The sequence below is a fragment of the Scyliorhinus torazame genome, chromosome 6 (assembly GCF_047496885.1).
Source record: "Scyliorhinus torazame isolate Kashiwa2021f chromosome 6, sScyTor2.1, whole genome shotgun sequence".
In the NCBI taxonomy this organism is placed as follows: domain Eukaryota; kingdom Metazoa; phylum Chordata; class Chondrichthyes; order Carcharhiniformes; family Scyliorhinidae; genus Scyliorhinus; species Scyliorhinus torazame.
In genome coordinates this window covers 50,267,330-50,286,304 of record NC_092712.1, presented here as the reverse complement: position 1 = coordinate 50,286,304, position 18,975 = coordinate 50,267,330, and the positions used below count along the sequence as shown (strand labels likewise).

Sequence of the window (18,975 nt, the reverse complement as noted above, 5' to 3'; positions counted from 1 at the left end):
TCTCATCTCATGAAGGCCCAACTTAGGAACAGCAACCGAACCTTCATTTGTAAACAATTTGAGGCTTTCTTCACAGTAATGTTATGAAAAGATAACTTGACACCGAGACATGTCACGAGATATTGGGACAGGTACCGACTGCGGGGATTAGAGTACTTCCTCACCTCACAAAATTTGATTTAGCTAGCTAAATTTCTCTGTTACAGTGCCCTTTTAAGAGGTTATTATTTGAATTTGAGTTGTTAATTTATAAATTTGTTTCAAGTTCACACCGAAAAGAGCATAGAGAGAGACGACCACTGGGCACTGCAGGGTTTGGAATGCGTCTGTTTGGAATGCGTCTTTGACCCCCAAAATGGCACTTTCATTTATTTATGTAAGGTTTCTTTAAAATTCTGTTTCTCTTATATTATCCTTTAAGGTGCTATCGATTGGTTTAATGGGCTTTTTATTTGGTTAATTTGTTAATTTAAGGAATTGGTACTCAAAAGAGTACAAGGAGAGACACCCCCAAAATGATATTTTAATTTTAAAATATCCTCCTTGGTTACAGAACCCCTTTAAGGAATTATCACTTTAATTTGATCTGTTTACTTGTTAACTTGCCATTACTTACAGGCGTACACAGAATCATAATCACAGAATTATTTCGGCGCAGAAGGAGGCCATTTGGCCCATGATGTCAAGAGAGAGACTATTGGGTGGTCTGTAGTTGGAAGGCAGACATATATGTAAGTTTGCATTCTATAATCAAGAAAAGGATTGGGGGCTTGTTTCATACTTCACACTATCAGGGGCGTCATTCTCCGACCCCCCGGCGGGTCGGAGAGTGGCCGTTGGCCGCCGTGAATCCCGCCCCCGCCGAAGTCACCGGTACCGGAGATTGGGCGGGGGCGGGAATCGAGCCGCGCCGGTTGGCGGGACCCCCCGCTCAATTCTCCGGCCCGGATGGGCCGAAATCCCGCCCAGAAATTGCCGGTCCCGCCGGCGTAAATCAAAGCTGGTATTTACCGGCGGGACCAGGCGGCGTGGGCGGGCTCCGGGGTCCTGGGGGGGGGGCGCGGGGCCATCTGGCCCCGGGGGGTGCCCCCACGGTGGCCTGGCCCGCGATCGGGGCCCACCAATCCGCGGGCGGGCCTGTGCCGTGGGGGCACTCTTTCCCTTCCGCCTCCGCCACGGCCTCCACCATGGCGGAGGCGGAAGTGACTCTCCCCACTGCGCATGCGCGGGAAACTTTCAGCGGCCGCTGACGCTCCCGCGCATGCGCCGGGAAACTGTCAGCGGCCACTGACGCTCCCGCGCATGCGCCGCATTTCCGCACCAGCTGGCGGGGCAACAAACGCCATTTCCGCCAGCTGGCGGGGCGGAAATCCCTCCGGCGCCGGCCTAGCCCCGACATTGAGGGGCTAGGCCGCCAAAGATGCGGAGCATTCCGCACCTTTGGGGCGGCGCGATGCCTGTCTGATTGGCGCCGATTTGGGCGCCAGTCGGCGGACATCGCGCCATTGGGGGAGAATTTCGCCCCCAGGTTTGGCATCAAGCTATCACCTATTCGTCCTGGTGCACTATCTCCAGTTTGAAGGCACCACACCCCGGCTGTGACTTTCTCAGGCTGTTGGGTGAGAGAGATCCTGGGCGGAATTATCTGAAAATAGGACTATGTCCCCATGCCCGTGAGAAAACGGGCACGAATCACTCTGGATTCTTTTCTAGAATGATTCTCCGTTTTGAAGGGGGCTTGCAGGGCCCTGGAGTAGTCCACGCATCTATGGCTGCCGATACGGGGCATTGCACTTTCGGCCGCGGGTCCGCGCACAACATGGTGGACCCACACAGCGGGCCAGCCCCATCAATGTAGGCCCCCTCCAAATTGCGCGTGCCCACCGATCGGTGGCCCCCGATCACAAACCTGGCCATCCTGGAGCCCCCCCCCCCCCCTCGGTGACGGATCCCCCCCGCCCCCCACCAGGGCGGCCGCGCCACTCCGAGCTCCCGCCGGGTGGAACCATGAGTGAACCACGCCAGCGGGAACTCAGCCAGCTGCCAGCGGAGAATCGCCACGGGGGCCTCTGTCAATGACCCCCGACCGGCACCGCACGACTGGTGCCGATTCTCCGGTCCCCAATTTCGGAGCGGAGGCTTGGAGAATCCCGCCCACGTCCCTGGGTAAAGTTCACCTCACTGCGGTCACTCAGTCCCATAGCAGGAATTCTGGGTAAGTGTGAGAAACTGGGAAGCTTCCCTGGTCTCCTCTGCATTCCCACAGCTGCTGAAGCCTGAACGATATGAGTGTGAGTGAAGCAATTCTAACCCAGGCTTTATTCCCTTCAATTAGATTAGGAACCCTTCTTTTCCACAGATAAGGAGCGTGGCCCTTCTCAACCTCTCCGATTGGTGGTGGAACACAGACATTGTGGTTGAATTTGAAACCATGGGCGGGATTCGCCGACCCCCCGCCTGGTCGGAGAATCGGCGGGGGCTGGCGTGAATCCCGCCCCCGTCGGTTGCCGAATTCTCCGGCACCGGATATTTGGCGGGGGCGGGTATCGCGCCGCGCTGGTTGGCGCCGCCCCCCGGCGATTCTCCGGCCCGCGATGGGTCAAAGTTCCGCCGCTGTCAACCCTCGCCAGCCGGCGTGGATTGAACCACCTTTGGGACGGCAGGACACGGTGGCGCGGGCGGGCTCCGGGGTCCTGGGGGGGCACGGGGCGATCTGGCCCCGGGGGGTGCCCCCACGGTGGCCTGGCCCACGATCAGGGCCCACCGATCCGCGGGCGGGCCTGTGCCGTGGGGGGCACTCTTTTCCTTCCGCCTCCGCCACGGTCTCCACCATGGCGGAGGCGGAAGAGACCCCCTCCACTGCACATGCGCGGGGATGCCGTGTGTGGCCGCTGACGCTCTCGCGCATGCACTGCCCGGCAAAGTCAGTTTCGCGCCAGCTGGCGGGGCACCTAAGGCCTTTCCCGCCAGCTGGCGGGGCACCTAAGGCCTTTCCCGCCAGCTGGCGGGGCGGAAATCAGTCCGGCGCGGGCCTAGCCCCTCAAGGTGAGGGCTCGGCCCCTCAAGATGCGGAGACTTCCGCACCTTTGGGGCGGCGCGATGCCGGACTGATTCGCGCCGTTTTTGGCACCGGTCGGCGGACATCGCGCCGATTGCGGAGAATCCCGCCCCAGGTCCCAGAGTATTAGTTGGCTCTCTGGATGACTAGTCCAGTGACATTACCACAAATGCCACATTACTTGGTCCATCCTGTAATAACGGCAAATGAACTGTTGTTGTTAAGTACAAGTGGAGTGGAAGAAGCATAAGGATGCTTCTCTATAGTTGTACAGGGTGTTGGTGAGAGCACAACTGGAGTACTATGTATTGCTTGGATCTCCTTATTGAAGAAAGGATATCAATGCATTTGGGGCAGTTCAGAGAAGGTTCACTCGACTGATATCTGGGATGTGGAGGTTACCTTAGTTTCCTGAAGTATAGACGCTGTTGTACTTTTTTGGTCGTAGCGCTGACGAGGGTGGACCACGACAGATTGTTGGTGCACACCTAGGAATTTGAAACTGTCAACCATCTCCACGTCGGCATCATTGATGCAGACAGGGTTGTTTACGATACTTTAATTTCCTGAAGTCAATGACCAGATCCTTCGTTTTTCTGACGTTGAAAGAGAAATTGTGGTCGTTACACCAGGCCACTAGGTTCTCTATCTCCCTCCTGTACTCTGACTCATCGTTGTTCGAAGTCCGACCCATTACGGTCGTGTCATCATCAAACTTGCAGATGGAGTTGGAGCCAGATTTTGGGACACGGCTATGTGTGTTTCGGGAGTATAGTCGGGGGCTAAGTACGCAGCCTTGCAGGGCCCCAGTATTTAGCACTATCTGGGTTCATTTTAATACCTTTTGGGGATGGAACTCTGCCATCCTTACCCAGTCTGGCCTACGTGTGACACCAGACCCTCACACGGCCTTACTGGGCCACGGTATTGAGGATTACCATGGAGGAGGTGTTGTTGTTTATCCTTATTGATTGTAGTCTATGGGTCAGGAAGTCGAGGATCCAGTTGCAGAGGGGGGAGCCAAGTCCTAGGTTTTGGAGTTTTGATATGAGCTTAGCTGGGATTATGGTGTTAAAGGCGGAGCTTTAGTCAATAAATGGGAGTCTGACATAGGAGTCCTAGTTGTCGTGATGCTCCAAGGATGAGTGTAGGGCCAGGGAGATGGCGTCTGATGTGGACCAGTTGTGGCGATATGCGAATTGCAGTGGATCAAGGCATTCTGGGAGTATGCAGTTGATGTGCCTCATGACCAACCTCTCGAAGCACTTCATTACAACTGAAGTCAGGGCCACCGGATGGTAATCGTTGAGGCACGTTGCCTGGTTCTTCTTTGGCACCGGTATGACGGTGGTCTTTTAGAAGTCGATGGGAACCTCGGAAAGGAGTGGGGAATGGTTGAAGATGTCGGCAAACATACCCGCCAGTTGGTCCCTGCAGGATCTGATTGAATGACCAGGGACTCCGTCAGGACCCGTTGCTTTCCAAGAGTTTGCTTTCAAGAAGGCCGATCTGACTTTGGAAGCTGTGACGATAGGAATGGGTGTGTCCAGGGCAGTTGACAACAGTCTGTTGGTTTCCTGCTCGGGATGAGCATAGAATACATAAAGTTCTTTGGGGAGGATGCGCTTTGCCGGAGATTCTACTCGGCTTTACTTTATAGCCCATTATGTTGTTTAAGCCTTGCCGCAACCGACGAGTCCGTGTCTGTGACTGTAGCTTAGTCTGACATTCTCTCTCGCCATCCCTGATGGCTTTGTAGAGACTGTACCTGGATTTCTTGTACAGGTCAAGGTCGCCTGTCTTGAACGCCTCAGACCTGGCCTTCAGTAAGGAGTGAATCTCGGTTAAACCATGGTTTCTGGTTGGGGAACGCATGTACTACCTTCTTTGGTACGCAATCTTCTACACACTTCCTAATGAAGTCTGTGACAGAGGTGGCATATTTGATTAGGTTGGCTGCTGAGTTCTTGAATATGGACCAGTCCACTGACTCCAAGCTGTCATGTATGAACTCTTCTGTTGCCTCAGACCAGCATTGCATGACCGTCTTAACCGCATTCGGCTTGTATGCCGGGAGGAGCACCGTCTTGTGGTCTGATTTTCCGTAGTGCGGTCGGGGGATGGATCAGTAGGCACCCTTGATGTTTGTGTGGCAGTAGTCAAGGATGTTGGGGCCCCTGGTGGGACAGGAGATGTGTTGGTGGAATTTTGGCAGTAGACCCTTGATGTTAGCCTGGTTGGAATTCCCGGCCACGATGAGCAAGGCCTTCGGGTACACTGTTTCATTGTCATTTATAACGGTGTACAATTCATCAAGTGCCTTCTTCACTTCCATCTGGGGTGGGAGGTAGACCGCCGTGATGATGGCAGAAGAGAACTCCCGTGGAAGGTTATACGGGTGGCACATCACAGTCAGGTATTCCAGGTCCGGGGAGCAGTAGGAAATGTTGGGCAGGCTGGGCCTGTATCCATCAGAGTTTAGAAGAATGTGAGGTTGCCTTAATTAAGTTCCTGAGGGAACTTGACAAGGTGGATACTGAGAGGATATTTCCCCTTGTGGAAGAGAACTAAGGGTCACAATTTAAAAATAAAAGGTATCCCAGTTAAGACGGAGATGAGGAGAATTTGTTTATTTCAGAGGGTTGTACGTCTTTGGAGTTCTCTTCCCCAGAGTGCGGCAGAGGCTGGATTATCGAATATTTTTAAGGCAGAGGCAGATAGATTCTTGACGAACAAGACAGTCAAAGATTATCAGAGGAACATAGGAACAGGAGTAGACCAGCTCCTCGAGCCTGTCCCGCCGCCATTCAATGAGATCATGGCTGATCTGTGGCCAAAACTTGCCTTTGGCCCATGTCCCTTAACATCTTTGCTGAACAAAAATCTACGTATCTCCGATTTATCTCAGATTCTAGCTTCAGCTGCTGTTTGTGGGAGAGAATTCCAAACCTCTACCACCCTTTGAGTGAAGAAGTGCTTCCTAACATCTCTCTTGAAGGGTCTGGCTCTAATTTTTAGACTGTGCCCGCAGTTCCAGAATCGCCAACCAGATGTTTGGATGGACATTAACTTTCTTCCGTTATACATTATCTACCCTGTCTTTTCCTGTCAATATCTTGAAGATGTCGATCAGGTCATCCCTTAATCTTCTAAATTCTAGTGAAAACACATCTAATTTGAATAATCTATCCTCATAATTTAACCCCTCCAATCCAGGTATCATTTTTGTAAACCTACGTTGCCCTCCCTCCAAGGCCAAAGTATCCTTCCTCAGGTGTGGTGCCCAGTACTGCTCACAGTGACTCCATGTGGGGTCCAACCAGGGTTTTGTACAGCTGCAACATAACTTCTGTGTCTATATACCCAATTCTCTGGATACAAAGGCTAGCATTCCATTAACCGTTTTTGATTATTTTCTGCACTTTCTGCACTTGCATTTTAAGGACCTATGCACCTGAACACCAAAGTCTCTTTGGAAATCCACTGTACTTAACCTCTTCCCATTTAGAAAGTACTCTGCTCTATTCTTTATTGTTCCAAAACGGATAACCTCACACTTGCTTACATTGAATTCCATCTGTCACATTTTTGCCCATTCACTTACTCTGTCAATATCTCCTTGTGGTTTTATGCTATCACCTGGACTGTCTACAACACCCCCCAGCTTTGTATCATCAGCAAATTTGGATATAAAACTTTCAATGCCATCATTCAAGTCGTTAATGAATAATCTGAATAACTGAGGTCCCAACACAGATCCCTGTGGTACACCACTAGTCATCGCCTCCCAATTGTAGCAAATACCCATTATCCCCACTCTGTTGCCTGCCACTCAACCAATTTCCTAACCATGGAAATAATTTTCCCTCAACTCCATGGAGTTCCCTCAACCTTAGTTAACAATCTCTGATGTGAGACTTTATCAAATGCCTTCTGGAAATCCATATAAATAACATCCATAGACATTCCCCTGTCCACTACCTTAGTCACTTGTTCAAAAAATTCAATAAGATTTGTCAGACATTTAAAAATAAATAAATTTAGAGAACCCAATTCATTTTTTCCAATTAAGGGGCAATTTAGCGTGGCCAATCCACACCCTACACATTTTTGGGTTGTGGGGGCGAAACCCACGCAAACACGGGGAGCATGAGCAAACTCCACACAGACAGTGACCCAGAGCCGGGAGCGAACCTGGGACCTCGGCGCTGTGACGATGCAGGGCTAACCCGGTGTTGCCCTTAGATTTGTCAGACATGACCTTTCCTTCACAAATCCATGTTGGCTCTCCATGATCGACTGGAATATTCAAGGTGGTCCCTTCCACCATCCCTGAGTATAGACTCCAGCAAATTCCTCACCACAGATGCTAGGCTAATCGATCCCTGGTTTCCCTCTTCACCCTTCTAAAAAAGTGGAGTGACATGTTTTAAGTCCCCGTCCTCTATCAGCTATTAATTTATTCGGGCCTTCCGGTAGGTTATCCTCCTTGTTTTGTTTTGTTTCATTTGGAACATAAGCGGCTTCCTTGTGTTGCATTTGTCAAGGAAGTCGAGACTTGTAGATAACTTCAACACATTTATTTACACTATGTACACCTTTATAACTTGAGTTCGACACTACTGCTAATCCTATTATAGCTACCTAAACTGACTAACCAGCTGCTGTCTTCCACGTGGTGGGTGTAATATTGAATCAACCCTGTGCCTCTCCTCACTGACTGTCTCCACTGGCCAAAAGGGCAGATCATGTGTGTGGTGTCCTTTATGTATGGGTTGGTGTAATGCCCCCCTGTGGTCGTGTCACCTCCTTGTGTATCGTGAATGTCCATTGGTCGCCTCCTATCTAACTTATCTATTGGTTGAGTGTGTGTGTGTGATGTTTCTGGTGCTCCCTCTAGTGTCTGGCTAGCTTACATGTATTTACAGTGATGCACATCACCACACTCCTTTTCAATTGTAAATGCTGAGGCAAAGTAATTGTTCATTGTGTCTGCCATTTCCTCATCAATGACTAATATCGCCATTTTCAGCTTTTAGTGGATCTACATTGCTCTCGACCACCAGTTTTCCCTTTATATAATTGTAAAATTGCTTCTAATTGATTTTGATGCCCCTTGCAAGTTTCCTTTCATAATCCTTTTTCGGAACTCGTATAAGCTGATTTGTGACCCTTTGCTGGTCTTTGTTTATATCCTATTCGTCCGGATCTGTGCTATGTTTTGCATTTTTGTAAGCCCGTTCTTGTCTGTGGCTATCCCACCTGTCTGGATAGGTGACAACGTGGAATTAGCGCCATGATCAGATCATCTTATTGAATGCAAATGAAGAACAGTCTCGAAGGGCTGTATGGCCTCCTCTTGTTCATAAATCAGGGTTCTACGTCGCCCGACTCCAAAATCGTGTTTTGTGATCGGGTGGAGAATGGGCCCTGACGTCGAAATCGGGGCCGGCGCCGGTTTGACGCTGGTCAGCCATGCTCCATCCCCTCCGAAATGGCATCATTGTGATGCGCACCTTGGCAGTAGCATTGCCGTTGGCGCCTCACCGGCCGACCCACCTGTGATGCACCGCCGAGTTCCCGACAGCACCGTACATGTGTGGTAACGGAAATCGTGAACCCAGCGTAGCAGCTGCGGACTGTGTCCAGCGCTGCCACACTCATCCGGGATCCGTGCCGCTGGCCGGGGGTGGCTTCTGCGAGGGCTGGGGGGTGGCCAGTGGGTGGGCTGTGGGGTCATGGATGGCGGGTGGGTCCATACACTGCCGGTGTCATGTTGTACGATGCAATTGCTGCAGGTCATGAGCAGTGCGCATGCGCCGGGACCCGGCCATTCTCCAACCATTTTTGGAGTGGGCGGCGGGAGTTTCAGTCGACGCCGGTGCTAATCCCTCACCGGTACCGGAATGTTTGCACTGATGTTTTCCATGTAAACCTCCCGCGGATTCTCCATTCGAGCCGGCACTTAGCCGTAGAAACAGACAATCACGTCCCAGATGTTAGGATGGACATTAACTTAGTTCCATTGAGGTTGGAATCGAGCCCGGGTCCCTGGCGCTGTGAGGTAGCAGTGCTATCCACTGTGCCACCGCACTGCCCTCATCACTCAGCCCAATTCTTCTGAAGGTACGACGAGGAGCCTAAATGTTATGGTAATTAACTATGGTTTTAGTGTCTGACTGCTCTTGATGTTCTGGCAAGGAAGAGTTCATTTACATTTCGTTCAGTCTCATGCACTGCATCCTGCTGTTCACGGAGTTGGCTTGATCAATAATTGATATATTTCAGGCTGGTTTATGTAAGGTGGTTTAAAGCAAATTGACTGAGGTATCATCATGAAATCCTCATGAATCTCAACCAAATTATCTGCATTTTGCAGACACACCCTTGCTTCAATTAATAGAGCAAAGGTCAACCAAAGGGTATTCGGAATAACGAACCTAAACTATAAAGAGAGAATAGGGAAATGAGGATTATATATGCTTAAAGAGGAGACACCTCAAGTAAATGTTGTTTAAGCATTCAAGATGTATACTGGCATAAACCAAGACCTCGCAACACGTTTGATGTAATCCCAAATCAACAAGGAAGCTCAGGACCGGTAAAGTGAAGAAGTCAGATTAGTTTTACACAGAAGGTGGTGAATGTTTGGATTGGATTACCCAAAGAGGCAGCACAGCAAATTGAGTAAGAAGCGCGATGAATATTAGGGCAAGGAAAGCAATTCAGGATTACGAGATATGCCATGGTTTTTTAAAAATTCATTCATGGGATTGGGTGTCGTTGGCTGGGCCAGCATTTGTTGCCCATCCCTGAGGGCGTTTAAGAGTCAACCACATTGTTGTGGGTCCCATGTCGGCCAGACCAGGTAAGGATGGTAGATTTCCTTCCCTAAAGGACATTAGTGAACCAGGTGGATTTTTACAACAATCGACAATGGTTTTAATTCCAGATTTTTATTCAGTTCAAACTCCACCATCTGCTCTGGCAGGATTCAAACCCATTTCCCCAGAGCATTGTCCTGGGTCTCTGGATGACTAGTCCAGTGAGAATGCCACTATTCCGCTGATTCCTCTGATATCTTTTCAACTTCAGGACTGACTCTCATCCAGTCATTTCCTGTGAGAATCCTATATGTCTGAATAAGGCCACCTCTCACTCTTCTAAACTCTAATAAGTCCCTCCCACATCAGTTCCCATCTTTCCTGGTTTGAATCCCTCCAATCAGGTTTCCAACTCTCTACCACAGTATTGAAACAACTCTTATAAAAGTCATATGAGGCACCCTATGTGACTGGGGCAAAAGTAAACATTTGTTCCTCATCCTTCTCGACCTGTATTTGACACTATCCTCCTCCAATGCCTCTTCGCTGCCACCCAGGTAGATGGGACTGCTCTCACCTAATTCCATTCTTATCTATCTAACTGTAGCCAGAGAATCATATGCAATCACTTCTCTTCCTGCTCCTGCGCTATTACTTATGTTATCACCCAAGGATCTATCATTGACCCCCTTCTGTTTTTCATCGACATGCTGTCCTTTGGAGACATCATCCAAAGCATACCTTTAGTTTTCACAGATAGGCTGACAATGCCCAGCTCAACCTCACCACCACGTCTCACGACTCCTCCCATGTTGCAAAATTAACTGACCATTTATTTAACATCCAGTACCGCATGAGCAGAAATCTCCACCAATCAAATACTGGGAATATTGAAAATGTTGTTTCTGGTTCCCTAGCTCCCAAACTCTGCTGCCAAGCGACCAACTCCATCCTCCCTGGCAACAGTTTGAGATTAAGCCAGCCTGTTTGCAGACTTGGTGTCATACTCAGCTAGCGTTGCCAACTCTGGCTGGACATTTTCTGGGAGACATTGACGGAAAAGACCTCACGGAAAGCCAGTTGCATGACACGAGCGGGTTATAGAGTTATGAGATGGTTGTATGAATTTAAGTACCGCAAATACAAATTATGCCTCATCTCCTCTGACTGCCGTCGATGCACAACAATTGACGGGGGAAGGACTATCAGCAACAAGAAAATCTCGAACATAGGCCCAATGTAATAAAATTCTTCGGCAAGCTATGATGACACCGCGAACCTGGCCGGCTTGCAATACAGTTACAGCTGCGACCCCGCAGTTAGCCCGGTGGAGATATTCCAAATTGGAATCCTGATACTCCAATGGAACTGGAATCAGAATGCTGCGTAACAATTCAACATTCCATTCCAGCCCAGGGCTGCAGCCTGCTGCTCCTGAAGAACTTCACACCCTTGAAAGTTTAAAATTTGACATTTTAAAAATCTCTAGCAAGAATTTACTGCGCGCAGGAATGAGACTCGGCAACTTAAATCATTTACTTTTTGCCGAGAAGGTTGTGCGAGCAATTAATGATGTTGCAGAATGGGGATTTATGCTTGAAGTGCGAGCTGTGACTTTTTGCTAAATGTGCAGTTAATGTGTAAGTCCAGAATGTTCTTAAAATGAATAGGGGGGAGGATTCCCTGAGCCCCGTGCCGGAGAATTGCTGCAACCGCGTCACGCAGCCCCGACGCCGGCACGCGATTCTCCGAGGACCGGAGAGTCGGCGCCATTTGCGCCGGCGCGTTTGGCGCGGCGCCGGTCGCGTGCCGCTGACCGCGACCGGGCTGCCAATTCTCCGGCCTTGATGGGCCGAACGGCCGCACGGAAACAGCAGAGTCCCGCCTGCGCCGTCCACACCTCCTCGCAGCCGGCGGGAACTTTGTGCGCAGGGTCGGGGGGTGGCCTGTGGGGTGGCAGGGGGGGGGGCTCCTTCACCATGGGGGGCCTCCGGTGGGGTCTGGTCCACGATCGGGGCCCACCAATCGGCGGGCCTCTCCAGCCCCGGCTCTATTTTGTTACGCGGCCGGCCCCTGAACCCCCACGCCATGTTACGTCGGGGCCGGCAAGTTGAGGAAGTCCTCCGTGCATGCGCGGACTGACGCGGCACCACTGCACGTGCACGGGCCAGAATCGGTAGTGCCGCGCCCGTTTCGCGCTGTCGTGAAACGCAATGGCGTTCATGACGGCGTGGATATTCTGCCTCCATTTCAGAGAATCCCGCCCAGGGAATTTGAGAGTGAGCTGCTGTTTGTTTAAGCAATCAAAGGAACGGAGTAAGTGCCCAGCCAAGTCTGATAATTTGCAACTCACAACGTATCTCATGTTTGGCTGAATTTTCTGGCCGATTTGTGCTTTCGTAATGGCATACAGTGCGAACTTGCCATTATTTTTCCAGCCCACTCCGAGACAACGGGATGGATTCTCGGCCCCGCCGCGCCACATTTCTGCCCCGACCGGTCGGCAGGATTCTCCGTTACGCTGGCCGGTCAATGGGGTTTCCCATTGTGGGGCAGCCGCACGCCGTCGGGAAACCCCCCGACTAAACGGAGAATCCCGCCGGCGGAGAATCCCGCCCAACATCTTTTATTAATTGTAGTGTGCAGGTTTCTAGTCCAATTATATTATCATTATGGTAAGATCTCTCTTGAAAGGTAATTATAATCATACTATTAATTCTAATTATTAATAAAGTTACTTCTAGTCACAATAATTATATGATTACTGCTGGACTACTTCCACAACCTGTCAGTGTCACTATGGCGGCTTTGTAAGTTCTAGTTTGATTGAAAATTCTAAGAGATTATTAAAGGATTGATGTGGAGTCATGAATACATTTTTTTAAAATAAGGGATTAAGTACTTGAAGGAGATTAAATGTATTGAATGGGGTTTTATGAATCAGATATTTTTTTTCCGGATAGTGAAATCTGTAATGGGATGTCTCGTGCTGCAAAGGATAGCATTCCCGCCTCTGAGTTAGAAGCACCAGGTTTTAGATCCACTCCAGGACTTGATGACCAAGGTAGGTGCATTCATAATATGACCCAACACTGTTTACTATCAAGCGTTAAATCCTTACAATAAGCCTCTGATAAGCAATAGGAACAGGAGAGTCTCCTGGTCACCCATGCCTGATGCAGAGTAGCATGAGTTGGCATGGAAGGTATGGGGGCCATTGGGGATGGGCGGAGGGGCACGGGTTTGAATGGATGGCATATGGGGAGTAGCTGGGAGCTGCTGGGGTGTGATGGGTGAGGCTTAGAGTTCTTAATGTTTAGCAACACAACTAGGACGAAGTTCCAGAGAACTGAGGTGGGCCTTTTAACCATCACTTGGCAACTCCTGTTGCAACCTCTAATCCACATCTGGGATGGCAGGTGTGACTCCAGCACACACATCCCCCACCCTGACAATGAAGATCCCAGTATTTGGGGCACTCTTTCATGGCACTGCGCACCCACGTCAGGGATGAAAATCCAGGTCAGTGTCCCAAGCAAATCAAGTATCTCAGGAGAGCATGAAAGATGAATGGCATAACACTTCCAGATGTCAACCCCCCTACACCCTTGAATTTGAAATATTCTCCTGCACTGCACTCCTTACACCAACAAACATTGCAGTTGTATTTATTCCTTTCTCTCCAGTCACCTCACATGTCCATCGGAACAACAAACATCCACACTCTCTCTTTGTGTCACCTCACACCTGTGTCTCACACTTTTGATCTTCCCTTCTTTCCACACAATCCATTTCTCACATACTCAAGTCCCTGCCTACCCTACTTGTTGTGAACTCCATGAAGAGGCAGATAGCTGTGGGGTGGAGGGGGTGGTGCTGGTGTTCTATCCACTGAGAGACACCTCGATGACTGCTGGCAATGTGCACCCTCCAGGTACACTGCGAAGGAGGTCTCCGTCCCAGCAACGACCAACACACAGCCTGAGCCCCCTGAGACACTGGTGCTTCGAAATGTTGAGAGAGCTGATCTTCTACCTGTAGACCCTGTGTTGAAGGTCTCACCTCCTTGGAATTGGACCTCTGGGTCTATCCCTTCTGCCTTGTGGCTGTGGAAAAGCCAGCTGGTGCTGTTGCTTTTGTTGCAGTTGGTGTTAGTGTTCTTCTTCTTCCTCATCAAAGGTGCACATTGGCGCGTTCATGCCATGGTATCGGTTGATAGCAGGGAAGCGCAGATCAAGGTGAATGAAATGCAAGGCAGGTGAACTGACTTTCACGAGGTTGGAAATGGGGCGAAATTCTCCCCAAACGGCGCGATGTCTGCCGACTGGCGCCCCAAATGTCAAGCGCTAAAACCATGGGCGAAATTCTCCCCAAACGGCGCGATGTCTGCCGACTGGCGCCCAAAACGGTGCCAATCAGACGGGCATCGTGCCGCCCCAAAGATGTGGAATGCTCCGCATCTTTGGGGGCCAAGCCCCAACATTGAGGGGCTAGGCCGGCGCCGGAGGGATTTCCGCCCCGCCAGCTGGCGGAAACGGCCTTTGTTGCCCCGCCAGCTGGCGCGGAAATGACATGTCGGGGCGGCGCATGCGCATGCGCGGGTTCATCAGCGGCTGCTGACAGTTTCCCGCGCATGCGCAGTGGGGAGAATCTCTTCCGCCTCCGCCATGGTGGAGACCGTTGCGGAGGCGGAAGGGAAAGAGTGCCCCCACGGCACAGGCCCGCCGCGGATTGGTGGGCCCCGATCATGGGCCAGGCCACCGTGGGGGCACCCCCCGGGGTCAGATCGCCCTGCGCCCCCCCCCAGGACCCCGGAGCCCGCCCACGCCGCCTTGTCCCGCCGGTAAATAGCTACTCTAATTTACGCCGGCGGGACAGGCAATTTCTCGGCGGGACTTCGGCCCATCCGGGCCGGAGAATCGAGCGGGGGGGCCCGCCAACCGGCGCGGCCCGATTCCCGCCCCCGCCCAATCTCCGGTACCGGAGACTTCGGCAACCGGCGGGGGCGGGATTCACGGCGGCCAACGGCCATTCTCCGACCCGCTGGGGGGTCGGAGAATGACGCCCCACATGTCAAGCGCTAAAACCACATTCTCAGCAGAAGATCTGTGAGCTGCAACCTCTCACCTGACCCGTGACTGCAGCTCTTCAGTGTCACTGTTTGAAGGCTTCCCAGCCTAACCGTTTCACTGAAGATGCACTCCCCACTACGCCCTCACCTTGTTGCTCCAGTGAGCTGCAGAGAGCTCAGGAAACCCCTGCAGTGGCTGTTAAAGGTAGAATGGGGATTTGCACAGATGCCTTTAAATGGAAGCTGGGTAAGTAGACAAAGGAGAAAGGTTATGCCGATAGGGTACAAAGGAGGGTGAGAGGAGGCACATATGAGCATACCAGCACGGGTCAGTTTGGCCAAATGGCTTGTTTCTGTACTGTAAATTCTACCAGGTGGGGTTTTGTGCCCCCCCTCCGGGTGTGTTTTCCGGTGGCGGAGGCGGTCCGCAATTGGCCGCCAGTGGGGATCTTCCAGTTCCGCCGATATCCACGGCGCTTTGCATGGCACACCCACCCTGCGCCTGGGGAAACTGCCTTTGGTAGGACCGGAAGATCCGGCTGGTGGGTAGGGCCAGAAAATCCCGCCCTATGTCAGAAAATATCAGAAATAGGAACAAAGGAGTAAGTTGACAAACGTGATCAATAATTTCATTTTTTGTTAAAATAGACATTTGCTGTAAACACTGACACCAATAATGTTGGCCGTCTGGGATGCACCAAAAAAATCAGTGGTTAAGCAAAGGAAAAATCCAGTCCCTACTGTCTGTGGTACAACTGGAGACGAGAGTGTTGGAGGGAGCAGCGACGCTGCCCATGGCTGATGACAGCGAAGCAATATCCGGACATTGAAACTGGCTCAAAGTCCATAAATGTCAGAAATTAATTAATGCCAGTGGACATAAAAGCAGACTGAGAGGGCATGATCTACATTTTGAATTAAGAAAGAAACTATCACGCTTTCGACACGCCGCTGCCCTTTGCCGCTATAAAACAATCAGGACATTTATTGCATTCTTGGCTGTAACTCGAAAACTCTTCTCTAAATGTCAAATTGAACATTGTAAAGCCAGATATAAGGCGAATCTACTCTCTTAAAACACATGAAATTTGCTCGGTCTTCTTCATTTCGAGTTTTCAAACTTCATGACGTGCAGAGGGTTTGGTGGAGCCCTTGAAGGCGCTAATAAAATGCGTCTATACATGTGTCGTAATAAATAAAACAAATTCTCACCAGCTGTTGACCTAGGACACCCCAGCCAGCGTACAGCAACTCTGCCTCCCGAACCTCAGGTGGATTCAAGGATAGGTGCTCCCTGCATTGAGAAGGAAATAGGTCAGATTTCTATCACTCAAGCCGGTCAGAAAGTTCAGCAACAGGAGTCAGCTTGTCTTGTGAGGGCAAACATCAATTACTTGCCCCCAGAGAGGGTTAAGGAATGTTCGGAAGCGAGCATTACAACCGCCCCAAATACAGAAACTGTGATTGGTGAATCGAGCAGGAAGAGAAAAAAGGTTTGGATCAAAATTCTCTGGTTTCTTAGGAGAAGTTGGCTCGACTACATGATGTTGAAACAAATCTTTATTGTCCGACGAATATATAGTAAATGGCAGAACCCTCAAGAGTATTGACAGGCAGAGGGGTCTGGGTGTACAGGTCCACAGGTCACTGAAAGTGGCAACACAGGTGGAGAAGGTAGTCAAGAAGGCATACGGCATGCTTGCCTTCATTGGCTGGGGCACTGAGTATAAAAATTGACAAAGTCATGCTGCAGCTGTATAGAACCTTTGTTAGGCCGCACTTGGAATATAGTGTTCAATTCTGGTCGCCGCACTACCAGAAGGATGTGGAGGCTTTGGAGAGGGTACAGAAGAGATTTACCAGGATGCTGCCTGATAGGAAGGGCATTAGCTATGAGGAGAGGTTGAATCAACTTGGTTTGTTCTCACTGGAACGAGGGAGGTTGAGGGGCGACTTGATAGACGTCTACAAAATTATGAGGGGCATGGATAGAGTGGGTAGTCAGAAGCTTTTTCCCAAGGTGGAGGGGTCACAAAGGTTTAAGGTGCGAGGGGAAAAATTCAGAGGAGATATGCGAGGGACGTTTTTTAACACAGAGAGTAGTGGGTGCCTGGAACTCGCCGCTGGAGGAGGTGGTGGAAGCAGGGACGATAGTGACATTTAAGGGGTGTCTTTACAAATACTTGAATAGGATGGGATTAGAGGGATACGGACCCCGGAAGTGTAAACGGTTTTAGTTTGGGCGGGCAGCATGGTCGTCACAGGCTTGGAGGGCGAAGGGCCTGTGCCTGTGTTATATTTTTCTTTGTTCTATGTTCTTTGAATGCTCGGGGAATGGGTGGTGCCGGTTAAGCAGAAGAGCCAGTTACAGGGGGTGATATTGCTACGGAGCCAAGACAAGTTCCTGCTCTATCTTTGAGGGGGAGAGGGGAGGGTGGGGGAGCGATGAAGCAGGGCAGTCAAGGGCCCCGGCATTGCAGGGATCACATTAACAACAGCACTACTGAAGACTAAGCTGACACAACTCACACCACAAACCTTCAGGCTGGATTTTAACAGAGACTGAGCTGATGGCTGCACCATCAGTTGCTCTAACTGGGACATTTCTGTTCAGGACACAATAACCAATTCTGACCCAATAGTTTAATAATTCCAATGTAATACCCAAGAACAACTCCTGCAGATTTATAACCTTCACGGCAGCACGGTAGCACAGTGGTTAGCACCATTGCTTCACAGCTCCAGGGTCCCAGGTTCGATTCCCGGCTTGGGTCACTGCCTGTGCGGATTCAGCACGTTCTCCCCGTGTCTGCGTGGGTTTCCTCCGGGTGCTCCGGTTTCCTCGACAAGTCACGAAAGATGTGCTTGTTAGGTAAATTGCACATTCTGAATTCTCCCTCTGTGTACCCGAAAAGGCGCCGGAACCTGGCGACCTGGGACTTTTCACAGTAACTTCATTGCAGTGTTAATGTAAGCCTACTTGTGACAATAAAGGTTATTATGATATTGTTATTATTAATTGTAGTTTGTTTAACGAAATCATTATCTGAACACAAAGTGGTTGGCTTTTTAGAAAAATTAAATTGAGTTATCAGAAATTCTGTTTACTTGAGAACACTGGTTGGTAGAGAATCTTGGTAGAGTGTGTTGGTAGAGAGTGTTGGACAACACAAAGGTTTACTGCAGTTAAAATTAGAACGGGCAGCACGGTGGCGCAATGGGTTGGCCCTGCATCCTCACGGCGCTGAGGTCCCAGGTTCGATCCCGGCTCTGGGTCACTGTCCCTGTGCAATTTGCACATTCTTCCTGTGTTTGCGTGGGTTTTGCCCCCACAACCCAAAGATGTGCAGGCTAAGTGGATTGGCCACGCTAAATTGCCCCTTAATTGGAAAAAATTAATTGGGTACACTAAATTTAAAAAAAAAACAATAATTAGAATAACCGGTTTAACACTCCTGATCAGAGAATAAATGGAGAATAAATTTAGTTGATAAATTCTTGATTTCTCGAGGAATTAAGGGCTATGGAGAGAGAGCGGGTAAATGGAGTTGAAATCAGCCATGATTGAATGGTGGAGTGGACGCGATGGGCCGAATGGCCTTACTTCCGCTCCTATGTCTTATGGTCTTATGGTGCCTTGGATGGTAACAAATGCTTGATATTTACTTGAAAATCTCCCATGGGGCTGCGAATGAGGTGCCCGATACCAAGGGAAGTCTCCAGCTGAAACAGGGTTAGAAGACAGGGGTTAACCAGACCAAGTTGCTGCTGTGTTGCATCTCAGGATCCCTATAGTATCCCTACGGTGCTGAAGGATGCCATTCGGCCAATCAAGTCTGCATCGACCCTCTGAAAGAACATCTTATCTGGGCCCAATCCCCTACCCTACCTTCTTACCCCACCTAGGGGCAATTTAGCATGGCCAATCCACCTTCCCTGCACATCCTGTAGATTGTACATCTTGTTGCCACAGTGCAGCAGTAATAGATGGGGTGGGCATTCGCACCGGTGGCAGGGGCACC

The 18,975-nt window shown here is 50.3% G+C and overlaps 1 protein-coding gene across 3 annotated transcripts in view; it reads right to left on the bottom strand.

The window, feature by feature from the left end:
* The window catches only part of dpp6a (dipeptidyl-peptidase 6a), a 1,922,242-nt gene that overhangs the window by 593,869 nt on the left and 1,309,398 nt on the right, over nt 1-18,975 (bottom strand). For all 3 annotated transcript variants that reach the window (XM_072508192.1, XM_072508190.1, XM_072508191.1), the window contains exon 7: nt 16,166-16,247. In XM_072508192.1, the coding sequence (XP_072364293.1) occupies nt 16,166-16,247 (82 nt within the window). The remainder of the gene's footprint in view (nt 1-16,165; nt 16,248-18,975) is intronic.